At 37.8% G+C, this 27051-nt stretch overlaps 1 protein-coding gene across 1 annotated transcript; it reads left to right on the top strand.

Moving 5' to 3' along the window:
- The first annotated feature begins 15148 nt into the window (after window positions 1–15148).
- Window positions 15149–25582, top strand: LOC131906521 (killer cell lectin-like receptor 2). Its single transcript, XM_059257136.1, has 6 exons — window positions 15149–15263; window positions 17072–17161; window positions 18069–18290; window positions 20259–20401; window positions 21961–22064; window positions 25438–25582. Exons 1-6 carry the CDS (start codon window positions 15149–15151, stop codon window positions 25580–25582), a joined length of 819 nt encoding a protein of 272 aa, XP_059113119.1.
- Window positions 25583–27051: the final 1469 nt, after the last annotated feature.

Below are 27051 nucleotides of genomic sequence, written 5' to 3'. Positions count from 1 at the left end.
AACCACATGACCACCTCGTCACGGCCTGTCTGTATAGGCCTCCAGGTTTTCCTTGCTTGGTATTGAGATTAAAGGCATGTGTGTCCAATAATGGCTGTATCCCTGAACACACAGAGACTTACCCAGCTCTGCATACCAAGTGCTGGGATTACAAGTATACGCCACCACTGCCCTGCTTTCCTATGGCTTGCTAATAGCTCTGACCCCCGGGCAACTTTATTTATTAACATACAAGTAACATTTTAATACAAATAAAATATCACCATATATCACTGTCAATATTTCCTCATATTCACTATTGTCAGTGAATTCACTTGTAATGTCCTTTAGATCTAAAATTGTTATTGACTTATGATGTCTGGTTTTGGACCTTGATATTAAAAAAATGAAATTTTACCTTGTAGTATGTAGGTAACAAAACGTACCTACTCTAAGTCATCAGCAATATGTTTTAAAAACTATGTACATTTCTTCAAGAACCATGTGCAGGCTATTTTTATGTCAACTTGACACAAGTTAGATACATCTGAGAGGGGGACCCTCAATTGAGAAAAAGCATCAATAAGATCTGGCTGTAGGCAAGACTATAAGAAATTTTATCAATTAGCAATTGATTGGGTGGACCCAGGTTATTGTGGGTAGAGTAATCCCTGGGCTGGTGTTCTTGGGTTCCATAAGAAATGAGGCTGAGCAAACCATGGGAATCTTCCAGTAACCAGTACTCCTACATGGTCTCTGAATCAGCTTCTGCCTTGTGGTTCCTGCCAGGTTTTAGTGCCTGTCCTGACTTCTTTCAGTGATGATCTGTTATTTGGAATGTTAACAAAACAATCACTTTTCTCTCCAAGTTGTTTTGGTCATGGTGTTTCATCACAGCAATAGACACACTAAGAGAACAATAAAACCCTGAGGGACATTTTTTTTAACCACTCAAAGTTCTTTTCTGCCCCTTTGCCTCCCCATCTGAGCCCAGGTAAGCAGGCATATGCTCTTGTACTGTGAATTAATAAGGAACATTCCATAGTTTCATATACTAAATAGAGATTTGTGATTAACTCCATATTTCTTTGCATCTCTTACTATTATTACCATCATTATCATTTTTTAGCTAACCCAAGCTTTTTTCATGGATCAGTGGTTCACTATTTTTGTTACAAAGCACTTTTCTATTACTCAAATGTTTCATAATATTTTGGCATTCACATGTGAATAGATGATGTGTTTCTAAATTTTAACAATTAAAAAAACAGTCTTATGCTAATTGTGTCACTGTGTGAACATATGTTTAATTCTTTTTAGTACACATCTGGAACTCTGATACTATAATCCTTGTGTTAAGTACAGTTTCATTTAACAAGAAACTTCTAGTATGTTTCACATGGCTTATATCATCTTACTTTCTCTGCAACATGAGAGAGCTCCCTTTGCCCCTTCATCTGTACCAACACTTGATATTACCAATGCTTTGGACTTTTACCATTGTGATGAATAAAGGAATTCACATTTATCTAAGAACTAGTGATAGTAACCATCTTTTATCAAGTACTTATTGGTCACTCATATGTTTTCCTTTATCAAATATCTGTTTATATTTTCTCATCTCCTATTATTGTTGTCCTCTAATTATAATATTGTAAGAGATTTATGTATCAACATAGTATGTATATGTTGCATTTGATAAATTATGTGTTAAATATTTTCTACTGTCTAGTCTCCATGTTCTGAAATAAATCATTCAATAATATAAAATGTAACATTTCATTCATGCTTGACTTATTACTTGTTATGCTTTCATAATAAGCTTTATTATGAAAAATTTATTTCAAATTCACAGAGATTTTAACAGTGTTACTTTCCTAAATTTTATAAAGTTTCAACATAGACAGTTAGCTCAAGGTAATGTTTTTTTTCTTTTTATTTGGATCTTTTATTTATGTGTTTCTCTCTCTCTCTCTCTCTCTCTCTCTGTGTGTGTGTGTGTGTGTGAGTGTGTATGTGTGTGTGTATGTGTGTGTGTGTGTCTGTGTCTGTGTCGGTGTTATCATATACTATGTACATATGGGTACTTGAGAGGCCTGGGTACTTGAGAGGCCAGAAGAGGTCATTGGGTCTCCTGGACCTGCTCTTTAGGAGGTTGTGACTACCAAGGTTATGAAAACTGAACTTAGGCCCTCTGTAAAAGTAGCATGTTTCCTCCTCCCTTTTAAAAATCATAACAGACACTTACTGTATACTTCCTGTTTGCCTGTCAATGCACTGGGCATTTACAACAACTTTACTCTTTGGAGAGATATACTTAACTGTATATCATTTTGAATACATTTTTAAGGGAAATAAATATTTTTAATACAATCTATTCTGTCTGTGTTTTCCCCTCCCTCATCTCCTCCCAGATCCTCCCTAATTCCCTCACCCATCCAAATTCACACTCTTTCCTTCTCTCTCCATTTTGCATACAAACTTGCATCTAAATAATAATAATAATAATAATAATAATAAAAATAATAATAATAAAATCAAGTTAGATAAAATTAAAGAACAAAACACAATGGGGCAAAATAAACAGAATAAAAAGAACCAAAGAAAAAGCACAAGAAACTCATACAGACACAGAGACAGCCACATTTGCACATACAGAAATCTCATAACAGCACAGAACTGGAAATAGTAATATGTATGCAAAGGACCTCTAAGAAAAACAAAAGCTCTCACAAAGCATTATGAGACAAAGAACCTCCAAAAATGCCAGAGAATTCATTTTGTGTTGATCTTCTACTGGTGGCCATGGGACCTGGCCGTAAGAGTGGTTTGTGGTATCTTAGAGTATTTTTGATTTGCATTTCCCTGATGGCTAAGGACATAGAAAAATTCTTTAATGGCATTTAGGCCCTTGGAGATTCCTCTGTTGAGAATTCCCTATTTAAATCTGTACTCCAATTTTTAATTGGATTATTTGTATTTTGATATCTAGTTTCTTCAGTTCTCTATATATTTTAAAGATCAGCCTTCTGTCAGATGTAGGGTTGATGAAGATCTTTTTCCATTCTGTAGGCTGCCTTTTTGTCTTATTGACAGTGTCCTTTGCCTCGAATTGCAAATCAAAATGACTCTGAGATACCATTTTACCTGTCAGAATGGTTAAGATCACAAACATTAATGGCAGCCTATGTTGGAGAGGATAAGGACTAAGGGAAACACTCCTCCATTTCTGGTGGGAGTGCAAACTTGTACAGCCACTTTGGAAATTGGTATGATGGTTTCTCAGGAAATTGGAAATCAATCTACCTCAAGATCCAGCTGTACCAATCTTGGGCATATACCCAAAGGATATTCCATCGTACCACAAGACACTTGCTCAACTATGTTCATAACAGCATTATTCATAACAGCCAGAACCTGGAAACAACATAGGTGACCCTCAACCTGAGAAGACAGGGGAGCCAGACCAGGGCTATCAAAGTCTTCTAGGACAAGGCCTCAGTTTTGGTTTACTGGAGTTGACTGGAGCTGAGTAAGAAGTTTTCAGGAAAACCATAACTCAGGGGCAACCAATCAGCAGATGTGCCACAGTCTTTTGCTAGCTAAAGATAGCTTTCTCTACCCTGTTGCTGGAAAGCCCTTAACCACTAGAGCCAAGTATCAATTCTATAACAACCCATAAACATTTTGTTCAAACCCACCAATCAGAACCCAAACTAACCTCTCCTCCCTGGAATTTTCCTAACCCTTTCTAAAATGAGCCTACTAGCTTTTCTTGGGGTTGCCGTTTGCCACTTCATCAGATGGCTTGACCCAGGATACTGGCAATTTTTATTAAATGCTCTTGTTGATTGCCTATATGACTGGTGGTCTTTTATGGAACTTCTTATGCACCCTAAAAAAACAAAGAATGGATAAAGAAAATGTGATATATTTATACAATAAAGTATTACTCAGTAGTAAAAAACAAAGACATGAAATTTGCAGGCTAATGGATGGAACTAGAAAAAAATTATCCTGAGTGAGGTAACTCAGATCCAGAAAACAACAACATAGTATTCATGCACTCATAAGTGGATATTAGCTGTTAAATAAAGGATAACCAGACTATAATCCACAGCCACAGAGAAGTTAGGTAACAAGGAGGGGCCAAAGATGGATGCATGGATTTCCCTGGGAAGAGGAAATAGATGAGAACTCAGTTAAACTGGGAGTGGGGAAAGATAGAAGGGTGAGAATATGAGGGATCAGGTTGGGCAGGTTGGGTGTGGGATCAAGGGGGAGAGTAATGAATGAAATATCCTGAAAGGGTGCACCACTTGGGGGTTTAGGAGAAACCTGGTGCCAGGAAAACTCCCAGGAATCCACAAGAATGACCCCAACAAAGACTTCTAGCAGTAGTGGAGAGGATGCCTGAACTGTTTTTCTGTAATTAGATTGGTAACTAGCCTCATTGTCCTCAGAGAGACTTCATTTAGTAACTTATGAAAGCAGATGCAGAGATCCATAGCCAAGCACTGAGATGAGCTCTAGGATTCCTGTTGAAGAGAGGGAAGAGGAATTATATGAGTTAGGGTGGTTAAGATCATGATGGGGAAACCCACAGAGACAGCTGACGTGAGGTCACGGGAGCTCACAGACTCTGGACCTAGAGTGGAGAACTGGCATGAGACTGACCGAGGCCCTCTGCATATAGGTGACAATGCGTAGCTTGTTCTGTTTGTGGGACTCTTAACAGTGGGATCAGACCCTAACTCTGGAACTTGAGCTAGTTTTTATGAACCAATTCTGCCATGCTGGGATGCCTTGCCTAGCCTTGATGAAGGGGGAGGAGCTTGGTCCTGCCTCAACTTGATATGCCATGGATTGTTGACACCCATAAGAGGCCTGCCCATTTTGGAAGAAGGCAGCCTGCTTATTTCTGAGACAGAGGAGTTGATGGGAGGTATGTAAATGCGAGGGGGGATGGAACTAGAGGAGATGAGGGATGGGAAACTATGGTTAGTATATAGAATAAATAAAAACATTAAATAAAAAACATTGCAAGATGTCAATGACAAAAAAACAAACAAACAAACAAAAAAGAAGTGTTGTTTGTGTACCCAGTGACACTCTGTCAGAGAAAACCATTTTTTCATTTACAAGTGGTTTTCAATTGGAGAGACCTTTTAGCTAGGGACATGAGCTTGTGTCCATTTCTCCTTTTGGTACTGGGATCCCATGAGGGCCAGGCCTGTTCAGGCACTGTGCATGATTCCATAGCCTCAGTGAGTTCATATATGCATCAGTTCTCCTGTGTTTGGAAGACCACAGTTCCTTGGTGTGCTCCATCATCTGTGGCTCTTATACTCTTTCTGCCTTTTCTTTCATAGGGTTCCCTAAGCCTTGAGGGGAGGTATTGGTTGGAGACATCTCATGTGGAATGGAGTATCGCAAGGTCTCTCACTCTCTGCATATTATCTGGATGTGGGTCTCTGTATTGTTCCCATCTGTAGTAGGAGAAAATTTCTCTCATAATTGCTGAGCAAGGCACAGATCTATGAGTATAGCAGAATGTCATTATTCATTTTATAGCTATGCTTTTTAGCAGAAAGTTGTATTTGGTTTTCCTCTACTTTCCTAGTCTCAGGTTCTTGGCAAACTAAGCAGCATTGGTTATTGGTTCTATTTCATGGAGTGGGCCTTAACTCCAATTGGATATTGCTTGGTTACTCTACCAAGCTTTGTACCACTGTTACACCAGCATATCTTTAGAATGAAGGGTTTGCACTTGTGTTGGTGTTCATGTTTCTCCTTTGGTAGAATGTAGAGTATCTTCCAGTATCATGAACACTAGTCAGAAAGCCTGAAGTTCTAGGTAGGCACCAGCTTGAATTCCCCATTTTTGATGAGTTGTGTAGGTGTTATCATTAACAATAGGGCCTTAGCATCAGTTTGTGGAGAGACACCAATAGCTTGCACAATAGCCTGAATTGTTTGGGGAAACCTATGTTGTCCCTCTGCCTAACAGCTTGATTATATAAAACCCATTCCCAGGATTGGATGCTTTACATGTTGATGAGAGATGTTTAGTTGGGGCTCCATCTTCCCCATTATTTGGCTATTCCATTTAAATCACCTTAATATATACATATATTAGGAAGCTTCTGCGGTACTATATTTCCATACCCCTCATTGGCCCATATTTCACTGTCTTTACTCATATTTCCTCTCTCACCATCCTCTTTCTTCCTTATCATCAATTGGTCTTCCCAGTCTGATTCCCCCATCCATCTATAAGTATCTATCCTATTTACATTTCTGAGGTTGATTTAAACCTTACTCACTCTCTTACTCTTTAGCTAACCTATGTGGCTATAGAATTATAGCCTGCATATTGTCCACATTCACAGCTAACATCCACATATAAGCAAATACATACCATGTTTTTCCTTTGGGTCTGAGTTACCTTATTCTGGATGATTTTTTTCTAGATCCATTCATTTAGCTGTGGATTTCAAGACTTCAGTTTTTAACAGCCTAATATATTTCCTTGTGTAAATGTACCATACTTTCTTTGATAAAAAGCCAGAAGTACACAGTGTAAAAAGATAGCATCTTCAAGAAACAGTACTGGTCAAATTGGATGTTTTCCAGCAGAAAAAAATGCAAATAGATACAAACTTATTACCTTGTACATGACTCAACTACAAATGAATCAAAGACCTCAACATGTAGTCAGATACACTTAATTTGATATCAATGAAAGTGTGGATATTCTTGAACTCACAAGCACAGAAAAAGACTTTCTGAATAAAGCAACAAGAGCACATTCACTACAAAAACAATTAATACATGGGAACTCATGAAATTGTGGCGCTACTGTGTGGCAAAAACATAGTCACTCAGAGAAAATGCCAGGCCACAGAAGGGAATGAATAGTTTTCTACCAAGTATACATTTGATAGAGAGCTAATATCTAAATTACATAACAAGCTCAACAACTGTACATAAAAAACAATTAAAAATGGGTACAGATCTTAGTAGAGAATTCTCAACAGAGGAATTTCAAATGGTTGAGCAACACTTAAAGAAGTGATGAACATCCTTAGTCATCAGAAATGCAAATGAAAACCACTTTGAGATTTCTTCTTACACCTATCTGAATGGTAAGATCAAGAAAACAAATGAAAACTCATGCCAGTGATGATGAAGAGTAAGAGGAATACTCATCTCTTGCTGGTGGGAATACAACCTTGTTCAGCCACCCTGGAAATCAGGACGGTTATCCCTTGAGAAGGTGGGAAACCAAATGGTGGTGGCACACACCATTAATCCCAGTACTTGGAAAACAGAGGCAGGCAGATCTCAGTGAGTTTGAGTCCAGCCTGGTCTACAGAGTGAGTTATAGGACAGCCAGGGCTGTTACACAAAGAAACGCTATCTTGAAAGAGCAAAAAATAGAATAAAAAAGATCCAGCTATACCACACTTCAGTATATACCCAAAGGACTCTACCTGTAATTCCAAAGATACTTGTTCAATCATGTTTTTTGCTGTTCTCTTCCTAATAGCCATCAATTAGAAACAGACTACATGTCCAGAGACAGATGGATAAACAGAGACATTTTGGGTTCATGATAAAATTGAGAGAAAAATGCAGTTTTCATACCCTTAACTGTTTAGTCATTTCTTTAGTTCCCTCAAGCTAATATTTTTGAGCAAAGAGTCTAGTGTCACAATTACTTTCTGTGGGTGAATTTTGCAATTCTCTGCCTTGTCTCAATGGAGATGTCCAAATGTGGAGTGACACATGTTCCTCTTTGCATGTCTAGCACCACACAGTGGAATGTATCAATCCTCCGTGTTCAGTGTTCCACTGTCCTTCACTCTCAAAAGCTCTTCAAAATGCCACATGGGATTTCACTGAATAAATAGTGTGGAAATATTACTGTCCTTATAGTACTCCTAGAATTCAAGGCTATATTTTTGCTTATTATTTGGTGAGGTCTTCATTTCTCTCAATATTTGGAAAAATATTTTACACGTACTGATAATTTTACAATACTTCATTATTTAAGTTTTGATAGTTATATGTTTAGTTATAAAACTAAATTTTTTTCAACCTGACTCCTATGCTTATACTTTGCTAAATTTACTCATTATTTTCAGTATTTTCTTCAATAGATTCCTTAGGATGTTTGTCCTCTGTTGTCCCAATCACATCTTCTGTGTAGAAAAAGTTCTATTTTCCCTCCTCCTTTGTTTTTTTTTCTTGCTTCTCTGTCCAGGCTGTGACCTCAACTGTAGTGTTATGGGCACTGAGGATACATGGCTTCCTTTTATTGTACCCAGTATCTTAGAGAACACCTTTAGACTCCTACTGTGAATGGAGAGGCCAGCTGTAGCTTTGCTTACAGGATCTCTTGATGATGTGGAGGAACTCTGCACCTAACACACTCTTTTCTTAGGAAAGAGAGTTGACTTTTATGATTTTGTGCATAAAGTGGAATGATTATATAGGATTCTCTCTTCTCACTGTCATTGTTGTACGGGGTTTGTCTCCTATAAGTTTCCATGCTGGAGTCTTGCTCCTCAGGTGCGGAGGGCAGACATGGTCAAACCTTCAGGAGGTTCAGCTCCAGCCTTGTACTCAGTTATTAGATCTTCGTAAATTCTGCCCTGTAGGGGGATTAACGCTGCTCCTGATGAGGGACCGAGTTCTGCAGAAAGAGGCTGCAGTGAAAACCACAGGGATCCTTCACCATTTTCAGTTTTCTTTCTTCATCATGTGATTTCTCCCTTTTCCATGTATTTCCATGTGGTTCCTCCATAATGCCATCTATCATATTGATGAGCAAATGGGGCTGCCAAGTCTTGTACCTCCAACTTCTGAGACTATGAGCATAGTATATTAGTTATCTTTAGAAATCAACCAGCCTTAGATATCTTATTACAGCAACAGAAATCTGATACTTTCATTTAATTTGGTAAATTGCATTGACTTCTTTCCCCTTTTCCATCACAAAAAATTTAAATAGACCTGACAGTTTCATGTCTCTTTCTAATGCATTCTGATTATGCTCATCCCCATTCTCATATGTTCTAAAGAGTGCTCTCCTACAGAGGCTGCTCCTTCTGTGATAAGCTAAATCTTACTCCATGTTTTTCTGTATACCATAAACACTACCTACTTGTTAAGCTGCATGCAATAACTCTGTCTTCTTGTTTAACTCTGTATTATAAAAATGCCATGCTTCCAGGGTGCCACATCTTCTCTATTACAGAGCCCAGACCACCGGATCACAGCTTTGCTTTGTCTTTTTTCTGTTCTTTTGCTCACTGAACCAGTTAGGTCAATCCTTGGAGACTGCGGGTGCAGGTGAAGAACTATATCCATAGAGCCTGGTGTGCTCACTCATAGGGACAAAATGGAAGACAACAATAATCTTTCCCCCAGCATTTGTCAATAGCTAATAGTTTCCCAGGGAGGGATAACGTTTCATGAGTCTTTTCCCCACCCAAGACTGACTGTTGACAGACTGAAACTTGTGCAGGCCCAGAACTGGCAACTGCAGCTGAATGGAGGTACTCTGTGATTGTTGATAATGGCAATTCCAAAAGACACAGGGCACCAAAGAAAAGTCCCAGTGCAGATGGAGGATACTTCCCAGAAACAGCACAGGATATTGTTTTGCTTTCAGTTTTTCACCAGAACTGTATTATAAGATGCTATTGCTGAACACTTAGTTTGTAGGGCATAGTGAAATCAAGTTGGAACACACCTGAAAGCTTTCTTGCTGCTGACTAGTGTACACAGAGACAGGAGTTGACATAAGCTATGGAGGAAGAAAAATCTACCAACATCTTATGCAGCTGTAAACCTTATAGCTAAAAAACAATCTGCCAGGCAAGTTATGTCCACTGGTGCAATAAATAGTGTTATAACTATTATGGAGGCAAAATTTACTCACTGCTGTAGATTCCAGCTGTCTTGGTTCCTCACTGGCTCACATACCCTCCCCATTCTGTTCTTCCAAACACCTGTACTCTTTGACAAGGTCACGTAGGAAAGCTAGCTCAATTTGTGTCCTAGAGAAGCTTCTGGAGGCTAGAAAGCTCAAAAAAATTTTTGGAAATCCATGGGTTTCTGTCTATATTCCTCATGGCAATTACCTGGAGGTAGGTGACACACTCCCAATGACTACATGATAAAAGTCTTTAAGATTCAGTGTTTTGCTCAATTTATATGGCAAGGATAGATTGGAGTCTTGGACTTTGAATAACAATGTTTAATGTTGAACACAAGTGTATTTATCCATTTACCAGGTTATGATCATAAACTTTATTTGTGAAGCTTGGTGTGTTGGCTCACACCTTTAATTCCAGCACTTTTGAGGCAAAGGCAGGTGATCTCTTGAAATTTAGACCAACCAGGTCTACATAGTGAGGTCCAGACAAGCCAGGACTACATAGTGATACTCTGCCTCAAATAAAAAGCTATTTGTATATCCTATTAAAAAATTCACAGCAACTCTGAAGAGAAATTATACTTCTGTTTACTGTGGTCAAAGACTTTGTGAATGATGGTACTTACCTGAAGTTACAGGAGCTTGGTATTTCCACTCATGTCTTCCTAGCTCCCAGATTCACACAAATCTGATAAAATCCCTAAATTTGGTCCATGGAACCAATGGTAGAAGAAAGAAAGAAACCAACTCCTCAAAATTTTCCCCTGACAGCCATGAACACTTCATGGCATGGGTGCATTTGAACTCTTACACACACACACACACACACACACACACACACACACACACACACACACACTAATAATAAATATGAAAGTTTTTTTTTTTAAGTTCAAACACGGAACAATGTAAAAGATAGAATCTGGTCATATAAGACACAAGCTGTACAACCTAGTGGTGAGAACATGGGTAGATTGTGAAACAGTTAGGAGGAAACTTTGAAGGTGGGAGTGAATGAAGGCTAAGAGTGATGATTAAGGGCTGGCTAGAAGTTAGTAAAAGGAGAAGCAGGAAGTTCTCCTCTGGCCTTGTCAAGTGGAGCTCACGCTTGCCACTGCATCCTCAGTTCCTCTTCTCTTCTCCAGCCTGTTCCCCATCCCCCAGTGCCCCATTAACCTCTGTCACTTGATTGGAATAACAATTTAAAATGGTGTCATCAAAAACAAACAGCAGGATGGAAAAGCTACAATAAAATGAAAGTAAAGCTTAGTGAGAGATTTCATTATGTTCTGGCAAGGGTTAGCTCATGGCAACAGACTAGATATGAAACAGTCTTTTACTTCCTCCCTTTCCCCCATTATTATTTTTTGTTGATTTTACTATCCTTGTTGTTGCTATTACAATTGTTTTATTATCATCATTATAATGATATATAATTTTTTTTTAATTCCACAAAAAGAAGAATGCCAGGAGATATTTGTAGTTAACCCTGTGTCTTTACAAATGCCATGCAAGGACCTTCTCTGTACTGTATCTCTAGTCTCAATAAAGTTTCTAAAGTCTCAGCATTCAGTGTTAGAGTGTGAGTCCTCACTGTAAATATGCACAGCAAGAGCTTTGAATGGAGATTTGCTGATATAAAAACAGTTTTAACGTTAGAGGGAATAACAGTAGTTTATTCTGGAGCCATTTTAAGTGATCCTAGCTCATGTTCAAGGTGGAAACAGTTTCATGGAGTTTTGTAATTTCACAGAACGGAGAAAGTTCTAAATCGAGGCAAAATTAACATATATTGTTGGGTACATCAGAGAGGTGGTTATAGATAGATGGAGGAAGATGTATAGGCCATCAGATGACATTCTTAGCTTTCAGGTTGGTGGAACTTAGTGGCCTGTAAAGTTAATAGATTTCATGAAGTCTTTATCTATTAGTCACAGGACATTAGTTCTGACATAGGTGGGCAAGAAATGGCTATTTAAAGGGCTAGAGATATTTTTTGGTAAGCAAATGCATCTGGATCTGCAACATTTCAACCTCACCCCAGTACTGTGGTTTTAATCAGTAAATCAGTCTTTGATGACACAGTTTTTTTTTTTCCATGAATTCTCATTCACAAACCTATGGACAGAACTCACACAGAAGAAAATTAACCTTATCTCATCTTTAAAAAATAAATTATGAATATTTTCACACACAACTGGTAGACTATAAATGAACTAGAGGGATTGTGATAATCTTGTGACTTCAAGGCATAAAATGTCTTTCTAAGTATATTTCTAATGTATATCCCATGTAATTTTTAAACTAACAACAACAAAGTATTGTAAAACAACTTAGATGTTCAGCAGTAGAGGATTAATTAATTTGTGCTGTATTCAAGTGATTAATAGCTATGGTTAGCCTTAAAAAGTGCATAGACCAGTACTTATAAAACATAGAAATACTTTTTATTTAATAGGAACTATCAACCAGATTCATGGTGTAAACCCGTGTGGTGGTATATAGCTGTAATCCCAGCAGTGAAGAAACTGAATCAAGAGTCCTGTGAGTTTGAGGCCAGCCTGGGCTACATAGCAAGTATGATACAACAGTTGTCTCAAAAGAAACAAACAAAAACAAAACAAATAAACAAACAAAAAACAAAAAACAGAATCAAAGCCTAAGTCTGTAGCTCACTGATAAAGTATTTGTGGAGCATGCTCAGTGTCTTAGATTTGATATCCTAGCACCATGAAAATATCAGCAACAGACTACTCCATATGGAATGAAATCAGTGTTCACAGTAAACATTATATATGAATAAAAAGCCAGAAGTGTTTACAATAAGTTTCACAGTGGAAATGTGAGTCCATAAAGGCATCCTAAAACACTTAGGTCTAATAAGCATAATTCAAAAACAGGAAATAACTTTTCTTTCCTATTGGTAACATAACGGAAAATTTCCAACAGTCTGTTACGAAATTAGGAGTAGGGGAATGTCTGTCACTTCTTTTTACTAGTGTTTTTTTGCTAACACACTGATTTCACTTTCTCCGCAGATGTGTTATATTTTAGTATTCAAATATCAATTATGGACATGATTGCAGCATCTGACATGATATGTTGTTTCTTTCCTTTGACATCAGAATCTGCTTTTATTATACAATTTCCTCTTTTCACTTTGGTTAAGAGGAGGGGCAAAAAGTCATGAGCTTAATTAAGTATCACCCAGAGGCGATTCAGTTCTGCCTTTTCTCTTGGAGCCTCTGAGAAGATCAGTCCAGGAAGGCCAACTTGTTTCCCCACCTGAGGGATTAAATTCCCTGCACCAAAATCATTTCTGGGTCAAGACACAGGTAACAGCTACTTTTATTGTTTTTCTATCACTGGAGAGAATTTCAGATGTTGTGGTATCAGACTGAAATTGCTGGGGAAATCGTGTTGGTTGTGTTAGATCTGGTTCACTCTGGCAGTATGTGAAAACTGGAGTTTAGCACTGGTTATTTTAGTTTTGGGTGGGCTACGACTTCTGCTGTGTGCTAAGAGAGTTAGGCAGAGGATTCTATGGAGTTCATTGCTCTGTAGCTGGGTCAAATTTTTATATATTATCCATCTTGAAGAAGTCATAACGGGAACCAGGTATGATGGCTCAGTGTGTTAAGTACTTGCTACACAAGCCTGACTGACCATCTGAGTTTGATCCTTGGGACCCTCATAAAGGTGGAATGAGAGGACTCACTTGGCAATGTTGTCCTCTGGACTCATGCACTATGGCTCAGGAACGTCCTTCTCCCCCTAAAAACCCAATAACAATAAATAAAGATTTTTAAAAGGAATTCTGTAATAGAAAGTTTCCTTTTTCTCAGCAAATAAGGGTAAATTTGAATGACTTCAGAAAACTTCATAAATAAAAAACTAGAGAAGAATCAATCCATGCACTATTTGTTTTCTATATTATCTGTTGGCTACCCTCTCAGTTATGAATGTAAAGGGCAAGATGAGTTACAAATATTTGTTATTTAATAATTATTGATATCTACTATCAGATTGAATCTTTCATGGGCATCAGCTAATGACTTCTTTTAGTGACAAAAATGCATTTTCATACAGGGTCCTATGGCAACATCATATACTAGAATATAATATGTGAAATAATCATGTATGTGGAATGATTTGAGACTAAAATTTCAGGTTTTTTCCTTCTATACCCCTCTTTATTGCTCCCACACCACATCCCTGGAATCCTCTTTTGTTTTCCTGGTTGCTACCATCACTCCAAGTTCTATAGCGTGTCTGAAGAGTTGGAGCTAGGACCTCAAATGTGAGAGAACATGCAGTATTTGTCTTTCTGTATCTGGATTACCCCATGCAGGAGTATCTTTCCTAGTTCCATGCATTCACCAGGACTGACCTTGGGGAAGAATGTGTAGTCTTAATCTGGGTGGAGAGGTTGGAGAACTTAGGTTCTTGAATTTAACCCAAAAAGTCTGTATGTGTTTTGGAGCCCAAAATGGTAATTACCTGCAGTATTAACCTTCATATATTGTTTTGGAGGGAAATTCTGAGAGTCAAATACAATTGAAAAGACTGCAAGAACTTTTCTTTTATATTTGAATGTTTATCAAAATGTATAAATAAGCTGGGAGGTGGTGGTGCAAGCCTTTAATCCCAGTGCTCAGGAGGCAGAGACAGGTGAATCTCTGTGAGTTCAAGGGCAGCCTGGTTTACAGAGCAAGATCCAGGATAGGCACCAAAACTACACAGAGAAACTTTGTCTCAAAAAATGTATAAACAATTTTAAAGCAAAATTTTTAGATATTCAGAAATCTCTGACTGTTGTTTGAATTGATAGTTTAAAAATGCTTCAATGATTTACAGTGGTACCAATTATGCCTAACATATTTTATATGTTAACTCTTTTAAACAAATAGGCTGTGCCAATATTACAATAACTTAATAGTAAATTTTTAATTTTTTGTGTTTCCTAATAATAAGTGCTATGAACATTAGAAGTATAAATGTCAGAAATCTTCAAAGACTTCTCATGTCTAGTGGAAATCATTGTCAGTCCATGTGATTTAGGGTGTTTGGATCATTAGAGGAATTAATCAGACCCCACCTCTTCCCACCCCACTGCAGCATCAGATCCAGGTACCTTCCTGAAGGTGGACATTTTAACTTTTTCTTTAGAAATCACTCAAGGCAGATTGTAACACAAAACGTACTTCACTTACTCCCAAGATGAGTGATGAGGAGATTACTTACACAACTGTGAGATTCCACAAGTCTTCTTCAGAGTTGCAGAATCGAGGAAGGGCTGATGAGACTCAAGGGTCTAGAGAAGCTGGTCACAAAGGTAAGTTTTTTAAGTGTCTAAATTCACCTGATTTATGCATTGTAACTTTTGACATTTGAAAACAATATCCTACTGGCTTCTATGGAAAACAATAACCCTCCATTTTAGCTGGGCTTGGTGATGCACAGGGGGAGGGGGGAGATAAATGAGTACAAGTGGGGGAGCAATCATGTAGAAAATTGTTCAAAAATAAGTTTAAAAATTAAGTGATCATTCTTAAAAAGATTAAAGGAAAAGAAAAAAAAATAACTATTCTTAACTGTTAGCTGGTAACAGTGAAAGCCAGATGGACAGAGGAGATCAATAGGCGTCTATAAGAAAACAGTTGTTGAAAATTAACAAGTGAGAAACGAATACATTTCATCAATTTGAGAAACTGTTAGGAGGTTTTTATTATTAGTCTAGTCAAGAATAATTCTGAAACCTTTAAAAGTAACAAACTAGAGTCTGAAGAAACACCAAATGTTCTAGAGAAATGAAATCTTAAATAAATACAAAGTACGCATTAGAAACAATACTTTCACTTGAGCAGAAGGTGTTTTAATAGTCTTAAATATTTCTAACATCTAATGCAATGATACAGCAAAAGTATTTCATCAGAAGAGGAAGTCTCTTCCTGGGAAGAAGCTGCAGAGGAAGAGAGGGCATGAGAGAGGGTAGTGGGGTTGGGGATGACTAAACCACATTATGAATTTGCAGAAATGTCAAAGAATAATTAAGTTTATTAATAAAAAAGAGGAAATCTCACTTTTCTGTTGTCTTTGTTTGCTTTCTCTGCATGAACTGTATCAGGTGAACTCCAAGCTGAGAAATTTAACTTCTTTGAAACAGTGATAACCAGAGGCTTTGCTTTCAGATTCCCAACACCTCAGACACACAAAGATGTTTAGTATAGTCTAGGGGATGTGGGGCATTTACCCAACCACCCCCACAGTTCCCCAGAGTTTTCTTGAGTGCGAGCAGCAGGAAATATTAGATAGAAGGATTTATTGCAGAGATAAACAGATAGAAAATAAAGGATAGCCTCGAGAGGGCCTGGAACCTATTCCAACGGGCCCGACTGTCTCTGCCCCAGGGTTTTTATAGAGAAGCCAAGGGGTGGAGCAAAAGACCTCCTCCCCAGCACAGCCAAGTGCAGACCATCTCAAGACACCTGCACTCAGGCCCGTGGTCCTAATCATCCTCTATGTGGACCTGCTGGGTAAAGCCACGAGGAACCCGAGAACGGGCTCCCACAAGGGGAAAAACAGAACTGATGAAAAAAAGATAGAGTTGACTTCTAGGTCCCAGAATGGACGGGCATGTGTACAAGTCAGCTCCAGAATAGCCACGGTTCCCTATATTTCTGAAGAACATCCATTCCTCTTCCCTTTCTCCTCATCCTCAGTTACGCTCCCTTGGTGGACTGCACACTCCAGTTTGGGATCGTCTACCTGGACTATGTCTATACCTACAGTGCTTTCTGAAGGATGTACTTTTGATCCTGTAGAACTGGGGGAGGGACACGTGCCTGTTATCTAACTATTCTAGGCTGAAGAAGGAGGATTGAAAATATAAGACCAAAGTTAAAAGAAGTTTGAAATCCTGTGAAACTTCACACATGTAGGATTCCTATAGTGGGTGCGTTTTAGGTAGAAATCTACAAATTTTGTAAGCACATGTTCAGTCAGCTTGTATGGTGGACTTCTGTAAAACTTTGAGACCAATACCCCCTCATTTCCATGCTATATAAAATTATAACTAGTATTGGGACGTGCTCTTTTCACGGTGATTATTTCTTGCTTTGCTTTTTGTTTGTTTTGATTAAGAGTGTTCAGTTCCGTGGCACCTCATTGCAATACCTCTGGGAGTCATTTGTTCCATTCTGCTGGTGGCAGTTGCAGTGTTGGTGACACACAGTGAGTAACTGGTATACATAATCTTTGCCTTTCTGCCTAAGCAATAACTTTAGACACAAATTATGCAGATAACACTCTCTGATCATTGTTCTGCCTATAATCAGGGGATGAGCCAGATTGCTCTGGACTGTGTTTTTTGTTTGTGTGTTTTTTTTTTTTTGACCTGACAAACTGTAGTGTCTTGTTCTCATACATACCTAGTCTATTAACTCCGGGGCTGTTTTGAGCTTCCTTGTTATTTCTCATTCTTGGTATTGTTCTTTCTGAGGACTTGATGGTAATCTGCTTTCTGAGTTTAGGTGATTGTAAATAGTACATAAACATTCTGTGAGAAACAGCTGTGCAAAAGAAATTATGGTATTCTTTTTATTTTCCTCCATATATATTAAGGGCACGGTTAAGTGAAAAGACTTCATCTGTACAGTGACAATAAAGCTTGAGCTTTATTGAATTCCTTCACATGTTTAGAGAAAATCACTCCTAAGCTGTGCTAAGACAGGGCTATGTATCTGGATATTTTGCTTTCCCTCCAGTCCAGTGAGAATTGTGCCATTTCTTAATGTTTTTTAGTTTACATTTTTCATGCTGTGTTAAGTATTCACTGAATATTTTACTTATTTATTTGAAAGTTTTTTGCTATGAAAAACTAAAGAATTGGAAGTTGTGGTGTATCCACCACAATTTTATTCAGCTGTATTGTTTGCTTTACATTAATGTTACCCTGATAGAGAGAATTTTGTATTTCCATTCCTATAGTGAGTTAAGTGAGGTGTTACTTTCTAAATGTCAAAGTACCAGTTCCAGTATAATATGTGTTGGTTGTCCATATGGGTTTTCTCTATTATCTTAAATTTCAGTATTTAATCCTTATAAGAACTTTTGGTGTGATAACTGCTAGTAATTTTAGTTTTTCAGTATAGTCAAGAAAAACATGAATTGCAGAGATCTCTGAATAATCTTCATCAAGAGAAGAGCACCATGCAAAATGACAGCTACTTAAAGAAAGAAATGTTTCAAAATAAATCTACAGAGTGTGATACCCTCAAAGACCGTCTGTCCTCCCTCAACAGAACACTGAACAGATGCTACCAGGAAACTAAAGTTGTTTTAGATTACAAACAGCACAGAGGTAAGGAGAGGATCTTGAATAAAGAATTGCTTTATTCTCTAATGTTTCTTCCCCCCAAAGATTTGAAGTCCAATTAGTAGCTTAAAATGCTGGTGATCTGTGGCTTAATGGCTTAGGGATCCTTATCTCATGAAAGGGCCTGGAACCCCAAATATCCCTGTTTGAATTCGGAGAATCTTATAGCTTCTAGAACTCAGTAGCTCTTTTGGCTTATATTGCTCTAAGGGGATGTAATTGAAAGTCGGCACAGCTGACAATTCAGGTTCTTTTGGTCTGTGGGCAAATTTGAATCTCCAACTCTGTTGCTGACAGAACATGGAAGTTTCCATTAAGAGTGCATTCACCAAATTCTTAGGCTGAAATGGACTTAGAGCATTTATATGTATTCAGTTATAAAAATAATTGTCTGTATCTGTTTTTTCCTTCTGCCTTGGTATGAGAGAGTTGGCCTATTTGTGACCATAGTGAAGCTCCCTGTAGCACATTTTGCAGCTTCAAAATGGTGTCCACACTTGTGTAACTGTCAGTGACACAGTGAATGAGACCAGAAAGATGAAAATATAAAGCATTACACAGAACCTTTCTTACCTTGTATTGTGACTGGTTAAATTTAATTACAACAGTTTATCATTCATCAATAAATATTTTTCCGAATTTATAGTTTATGAAGAGCTTTTGCATATGATCTCACTATACCATGATAGAGGTTAAAATCATTATTATGCAAGGAATAATAATATCTTTCAAACTGCTACATTATAAAATGATAGAAAAAAAGTGCCAATTTTTTTTAAAAAATATTTCAGACCCATGAAAAATATTTTGTGTCATTTTTTAAAATAACTTTGTCATCTGTAAATTGTAGCATATTGCTGTAGTCCTTGTGCTTAGGAGATAGGAGGATTATAAATTTGATGACAATCTGGACAGCTCAGCAAATTCCAGGCCAGCCTAAAATACACAATGATACCTCTTTACAGGAAAAAAAAAAGGTTGGAAATAAAGTTTGTTAATAGACCAAGGCCTCCTCCCCCTCCCTAAACAAAATAATCACATTGAGATATTATTGCTACACAACTGCACACATTTTAACGTATGCAACTTGACATGTTTGGGCATGTGGGCATATCACTGAAGGCATCAATATAATCAGGAAAATAGACTAACTCCTTCAAAAGCTCCCTCATGTGTCTTTTATTTCTCTTAAGTTAAGAGCATCTAACACAGACCACAGCACATCCTTAAGTGCACAGTGTGTGTGAATGAACTGGGAACACAGTGCATTGCTGCAGGTCTAGAATTCAGTCATCCTTGTAACTGCTTCTGAGCAGCAAGTGTTTGCTCCCCACACTCCAGCTCTCACAAGCCTCTGCTTCTTAGAGTTGGGCTGTGTTAAAACCCTCATCTGAATTGAGACATAAAGTGTGGCCCTGGGCCTGACTTTAATCTTGCACCATCCTCAAGTTCATCCATGTTCGTCACTTAGTTGAGTATCTCTTTCAAGGTATTGAGGTGTGATACATAATTTCATTCTGTAGCCCAGGTTGTCTTAGAGTCGATTTTATAGCCAAGGCTAGTTTGGAAGTCACTACTTAGCCTAGGCTGGCCTCAAACTGGTGGTGAACCTCCTGTCTCACTGTGTATAGTACTCAGGTTATAGGCATAAGTCATCATGCCCAGTCAATTTACTTCCCTTTAAAGGATGAATAGTATTCCTTTGTGTGCATGTGCTATGTTTTTTTCTACTGATTTATACACAATGGACACATCAGCTGTTTCCATATATATATGTACTGTTATAAACAACACTGCATACTGCATAGGTGTAAAGTAATCTCTTAATATTCTGGAATTTAAATTTCTTAGAGCTCTGAAATTTTACTTAGTTATTGATGTTTAATTAAAACAGTGCTCTGAAAACAGACTATTGGAAAATAAGAATTTTCATCATTCTCTTTTCTATTGTAGTCACAAGTGTTGAAGGACACTGGTTCTGCTATGGCATAAAATGTTATTATTTCATCATGAACAAAAAAAACTGGACTGGTTGTAAACAGACCTGCCATGACCACAGCTTATCCCTTTTGAAGATAGAGGATGAAAATGAACTGGTACTGTAGACTCTTAACATGCCCATTTCTTCTCTTAGATGCTGTCTCTAAGTGATAGATAGTGAGATACTGAGCCCAGGCAGGTTTACTGAAAGAGAGACTTGTAAGTGTTGTATCTGGTTTGCCCGTAATGTGAGCAAAAACTGTGCAGTAAGTGTATCCTAGGCTACTCCTTCCTGCTGCTGGCTTAGTATCAGGACACAGGGTCCGTTATGAGGACACTGGTTACTAAAGAGATAGTCATGTCTTTGCAGGCTTCTCCCTTTCTCAGGAGTCTATAAGAGAGTCTCTCAGAGAAGCATGTTTTCCTGGAATAAGTTTAACCCTTTGGTACAACACATCCTGTGATTGACAGTTATGTATCTCCATAGAGTGCCAGCTACACCCTGAGAGACCACAGTCTAGGGCTTTATCTTTGGAACTCATCAGTGAGATTGCCTGAGATGAGTAATTGGAGGACAATAGAGAAAGTAACTGACCTCTGGGCCAATTTGCAAAATGGAAATTATATGAGATCCATAGAATTTAATAGTTTTACCAGTTAGCTCCATGATACTTTTCAGTGAAACTGTCAGCAATCATTACTTTATACTATTTTTATGTTTTTTGGAAAAAGATATCTGTTTTTAGAAATGAGTAATTAAAAGAAAAAAGGTGCCAAGATACAGACATTTTCTATTTAAATTATTACTAACAAAATCTCTTCTAATATGAAAAAGATATTTCTCTAGAAAATGCTTGCAGGATCAGCTTGAGAACTTTGTCCTTTAGAGCATGGTACAAAATTTGTACACCAATTTCATACATGTATAAAAAATACAACAAAATATTTTTTAATGTCAAATAATTATGTAAATTGTCATTTGTTATACTAATCATAATTAAATTTAAACCCATATTTTAAGATATATTCAAAAATTTTAGTAGATATGATGCCATTTTCATATCACTTGTCAGACACTAAATTTTTCGAAATATCTGTCCCTTTCCTCCTTAATTTCTGTCACTCCTAGGTCTGAACTTCAAAACTGCTTCCTCTCTGGAGCATGGAGGTTCATACACAACTTTTCACACAGGATTTTTTATTTTAATGAATTTGCGATGAAGACAGGCATTACTTACCATATGAACACTTCCCACATGCCTCTGTAGTCTTTGGGAATGCACATTTGAATAATTTCTTAGAGTGTCAGAAATTTTTTAATGAAACATGTATGCAGTGTGCTAGCTTTTAGTAGTCACAAGCAGTAGTATTGTGAGTTCAGAACTAGCCCTGGTAATATAGTGAGACTTGGTCTAAAGACATAAATCATTTCATAAATCAGTATCTCTAGACACCTGAAATTTTTATTTTAAATAACTTCTGTAGCTGACATTGGTTTTGACATAAATGAGCTACTAGTGGGAAATCACTTTAAAAATGAACTTGGAGAGACTGAGGTGCTGAAGGAAAGGACAGCAGAGAACTGACATAAGAATAGCTGGGACCTGTTATCTTATTGTTTTCTCACCAAACAGAGGGAAATTTTATCATCAGATGAGTTTTTTTTTCCTTACAGAAGTTCCTTCAGCTCCAAATGAATACAAACAATTACTGGATTGGATTAAAATACGATGAAAGGAAAGGGAAATGGCTATGGATTGGTGATGGCCCATTTAAACTGTGAGTTTTCTGAAACTTCACACTCTAACACTGGTGCACAGTTGTGATGATGGTGTGCAAAAGCTTTTCTCTCATTTCACAATGCTTTTCTCTTTGTCAGTGGAGCTCACAGCTAAAGATAAGATGCATAAGGCAGGTTTGAGCAAGCATTAGACAGAGAAGAAGAGGCGTCTAGAAGCTGACTGCTAGTGATGTAATAATGAACACAGCTAAGGATTGTGTGTTCTAAGATGCACAGGGCATAAGCAAATCAACAGCTTAAGATCACTTGAAAGGACTAGATTCATCCTGATAGATACTATGATTATAAATATCTGAAACATTCACTTCATTTGTTTCTGTAGTTAGCTTATATAAATTGCTTGTTATTTATAAATATAAGAACATTTTTGCATATATATACATATATATGTATGTATATCTGCCTTCCATTTCAAGATGTCATATTGTAGACTCCAAGTGTTATGTTATCTGATAGAAAACTATTCATTGACTATCTTTACTAAGACTATTTCTTTTTCCTGAATATATCTCATATACATAAAATAAAGTATGCTCATATCCTTCACTAGCCCCCCAAGCTTCCTCTGATTCTGTCCTAACATGTGCCTCTCTAACTTGTGTTTTGTAAATTAATGCTGTCCCTTGGTGCATGGTAGGGCAGCCACTGAAGCAAGGATATCTGCCAGTGGCCACACCCCCCAAGAAGAATGAATTTCCCTTTTCCAGCAACTGTCACCTAACAATAGTGATTCCTTGAGTGGTAGTAGATGCCCCCTCATTTATGCAGGAATTTTGTCATGTCCAGAAAGTTGCTTTTCACAGTGCTTTTTTCCTTATCAGATTCTTACATCCTTTCTGTTTCCTCTTCCTTCCCATTTCCTGAGTGGTGGTGTTTTTTGGGGAAAGAGGTTTATGAAGATGTCTTCTTTATGGCTGAGCACATATTCTCTTCTCCTAAGCACTTTGACCAGTTCTGCTTCTCTGCACTGTCCACCTGCCCACTGTAAAAAGCTTCTCTCATGGAAGTTGAGAGCAGCCCAGGGCCAGGCCATAAACATAAATATTAAGAATGAAATTTGCTCACATGACCACTTAGCAAAATGATAGTAGCAGGTTCCATACAGGGCCCATGACTTTGACAATCATGGGCTTTTGATTTGGATTACAATATCAAACACAACATACTTCAACTCCAATAAGAAAGCAATTAGTTATCATCTAAGGGTTGTTCCACTAGGCACATCTTGCCTAGCAGGTCAGTATTGTGGCATGCACGGTCCAGTGCTGGAATAGACCACTCAAATCTTTTCTCCCTTTGGAAGTTTGAAAGTAATTGGCCCACATAATCTCATAGGGAGTCGCACTATTAGTAGGTGTGTCTTTGTTGGAGTGGGTGGGTCTTATTGGAGGAAGTGTGTCACTGTGGGAGTGGGCTTTGAGATTTCCTATGCCCTTGATACTGCTGAGTGTGTCAGTTGACTTCCTGTAGACTACATATTAAGAGTTAGACAGCACCTAGTCTGCCTGCACACTGCCATGCTCCTCACCATGATGATAATGGACTGAAGCTCTGAAACTGCAAGGAAGACAGCTCAATTAGATGTTTTCTTTATAAGAGTTACAGAGGTCATGGTGTCTCTTCAGAGCAATAAAAACCCTAGCACACTAAGACACTCCCCTAGCATCCTGCAAAGAACCTTTGCCCATTGAAAGCTAGCACAAGTTTCCTGATTGGTTTGAGATTGATTTCTCTATGTCCTGACACCAAGTTTATGTTGTCTTCAGAAATAGGGTGTTTCCATGTAGTTATGGTGGAAAACCAAGGGTACAGCAACAGCCTGGTTATTTGGAGACCTCTGTGGTCTCCCTGACCAGTAATTCTTTTGGAGGTATCTCATGCCTTGCACTTTGATTTTCATTTAATAACTCATATCTTCTGTGGATCTAACTCTTTTTAAATTATATTTTGATATTTTTAAATTACATTTTCCATAAAATGTATTTTGATCAGGTTTTCCTCCCTCCTTAATACCCAGTTCCTCCTTACCTCTTTCCCTACTCACTCAATTTCATGTTATTTCTTTCTTTCCCCAAAACAAAAGGAAAATAAAATCAAACTAAAAAAAAAATCAACCAATAATACAAAAATTGTCGAAAACAAACAAACACACACATGAAGGTCCCCAAACTACGAAAGAAAAAAGGAGTCTGTTTTGTGTTGTTCAACTAGTGGGTGTCCATACGCCTTTTATATATCATTAGTATTGGTTGATCCTTCCTCTATTCTCTCCTGTCCATTATTTTCCAGTACTCATCCAATTTTATCCTTTAATCCTAAGAACCTCCTCTCTGCCTTCATATCACATATTTGTCATTTTTCCTGATTATTGATTTTTTTTTTAGAAATACAAATTTTTAAAAATCCCCAAATAATTCTGTGTTTTTCCTTTAATAACTTTGTTGGCTAGTTACATTTTAAGTTGCCTTTTATATCATTTAAAAATGAATTTAATTTTTATTGTTTTGTTGTTGTTGTTTTGAAACAGGGATTTATGTCCCCAGGCTGGTTTTGAACTCTTGATCCTTGTATCTCCATCTCTCAAGTTCTGAGACTATAGGCAGATGTAGCTGTCTTTTATCCCTTTAAAGATAATACCTGTACTTATTTTACATGTGTTAGTTGGTAATCCTATTGTTGTACTTTTGTGGGCTTAATGTACTGTTTCTGCTAGATTTTGTTCTTGATGGCATTTTCTTTGTGGTGTTTAGTGAATTTCTTCTCCAGCTTCTGCAGAAACTATCTGAGGCATCAACAGTGGTAACTTTCTCAGGAACCTTTCATTCAGTGCCCGAGAACATGGAAGGCACTTCCATTTAAACGTGGCACTGCCAGTGTGGACAGCTAGTTTCCAAATACGTAGGAAAATAACTTCCTCTCTCTCCTCCAAAGACACTCTCAAGCAGGCTGTCACAGAGGTGGCTGGACTGTCACAGATGTATTCAGGTCATCACATAGTTGGTCAGAGGACAAAAGGCCTTATAAGACGTATTAATTTGTTCAAAATATACAGATTAACACGATTGTTATTAATTTTGTTTTTTTCTATATGAAGTATCATTTTATACAAGCTAGCTCTGCTCCTTTGCATCTACCTCCCAAGCACTAGAATTGCTGGTATTTGCCTTTGCAAAAGGCGACAGTTAATGAATTTGTTTGTATCCTACAGCACCATACAGAGTGAAATGAGCATGTGGTAACATTTAGAGTGAGGTTCTAGTGGCTAAAAGGATGTCTGCATCCAGATTAAGTGATCTTTGTAGACCTTGACTATGCTGCAGAGCTGTTCCTTGATTATGGTGTAATTAATAGGGCCAAACCTGAGGCTCCAGTAGGGAATCCTAGTGGTCAGAAAGTTCCTGTGGCCATCACAAGTATTTTCTCCAGTGGGAAAACACAGAAGCTTGGACACCTGCTTAGAATATCAGCTTCTAATGAGCCTCTTGAGCAGCTGTGAGCTTGTGTTTCTTGGGTAGAGGTCACCATGGGAGGTAAAGTTAAGAGCTCATGATGCAGAATGTGTACTCTATTTGTGTCTTGTGAATAGTTACTATCTCCTGGGTCTTTTCTTCTTTGCCTATGTTCAACACACATGCTTTATTGATTGTACCCATAATCATACCCCATGGTTGACTAATGTGTATACTCATTCCTACTGTATTACCTGTTCTATGATCTATGAGCCACTTAGTTTAATTTTTTTCTTTTTTTGTTCCTGTTATAATTCTAAATCCTCTATTTCCATGTGGCTTAAATCCAATGTTAAATGTAGGCAATCTTTTGTTAAAGTTTTATCCCTTTGCCATTTCAGCCCCATGGAGTTTGGTAGCTTTCATCCTCTGTCTGGTATTTCTTGACAGATTCTCATTAAGCTAGCCCTGTTCAAACTGATTGTATTTCCCTAACCAGCCTTGAACTTCTAATACTCCTGGATTCATTCTTTGGTATTTGAATGATCATTTTCTGTAGATTCACTATTTATTTTGCCCTGCCTATTAGTAGAAAGACAGGCTGACATGCTTTACTGATGCTTTGGGAGTCTTAGCTTTACTGAAGCCTCAGTGTGGTGGTATTGTGTTCCCCCAAAATATTGTGCACTCTAATAAACTTATCTGGGGTCAGAGAACAGAACAGCCATAATATTAAACATAGAGGTTAGGCAGTGGTAGCACACGCCTTTAGTCCTAGCATTTCAGAGGCAGAGATCTGCCTGGATATCTGTGAGTTCATGGCCACACTGGAAACAGCCAAGCATGGTGACTCATGCCTTTAATCCCAGGAAGTCATGGCAGGAGGCAGAAACGTATTCAAGGCCTGAGGACCAGGAACTAGAGGCTGGTTAAGCTTTCAAGCTTTTGGGAAGCAGTTCAGCTGAGATCTATTTGGATAAGAACACAGAGGCTTTCAGTCTGAGGAAACAGAATCAGCTGAGGAATTGGCAAGATGAGGTGGCTGTGGCTTGTTATGCTTCTCTGATCTTCCAGCATTCACTCCAATACCTGGCTCCAGGTTTGATTTTATTAATAAGACCTGTTAAGATTTGCTACACCTCAGTCTATATAGGAATCTAATTTCTACCTGTTCATAAATGAATTGAATTAAGTTTTAATTATTAGTTAATATTTGATCAATGTCTTGCTCCAAAGTCCAGTCTGTCCTGGTTTATAATCCTTCTAAAACAGCCTCCACATTGCTAGGTTATAGTCATGTGTAGCTGGAGCTGCCTCCAGTTCCGCCCGGGCTGCCAGCCACTCAGACTCAAATAAATACACAGATGCTTATATTATTTAAACTATTTGGCCTAATGGCTCAGGCTTCTTGCTATGTAGATCTAACATCTTAAATTAACCCATTTCTATTAATCTATAAGTTGCCACATGGCTTGTGGCTTACCAGTATCTTAACATTTTCTCATGGTGGCATCTG

Source organism: Peromyscus eremicus, chromosome 3 (assembly GCF_949786415.1).
Source record: "Peromyscus eremicus chromosome 3, PerEre_H2_v1, whole genome shotgun sequence".
NCBI lineage: Eukaryota > Metazoa > Chordata > Mammalia > Rodentia > Cricetidae > Peromyscus > Peromyscus eremicus.
Note: the sequence above shows the minus strand (reverse complement) of the source record. Positions and strands in the feature narration are given on the sequence as shown.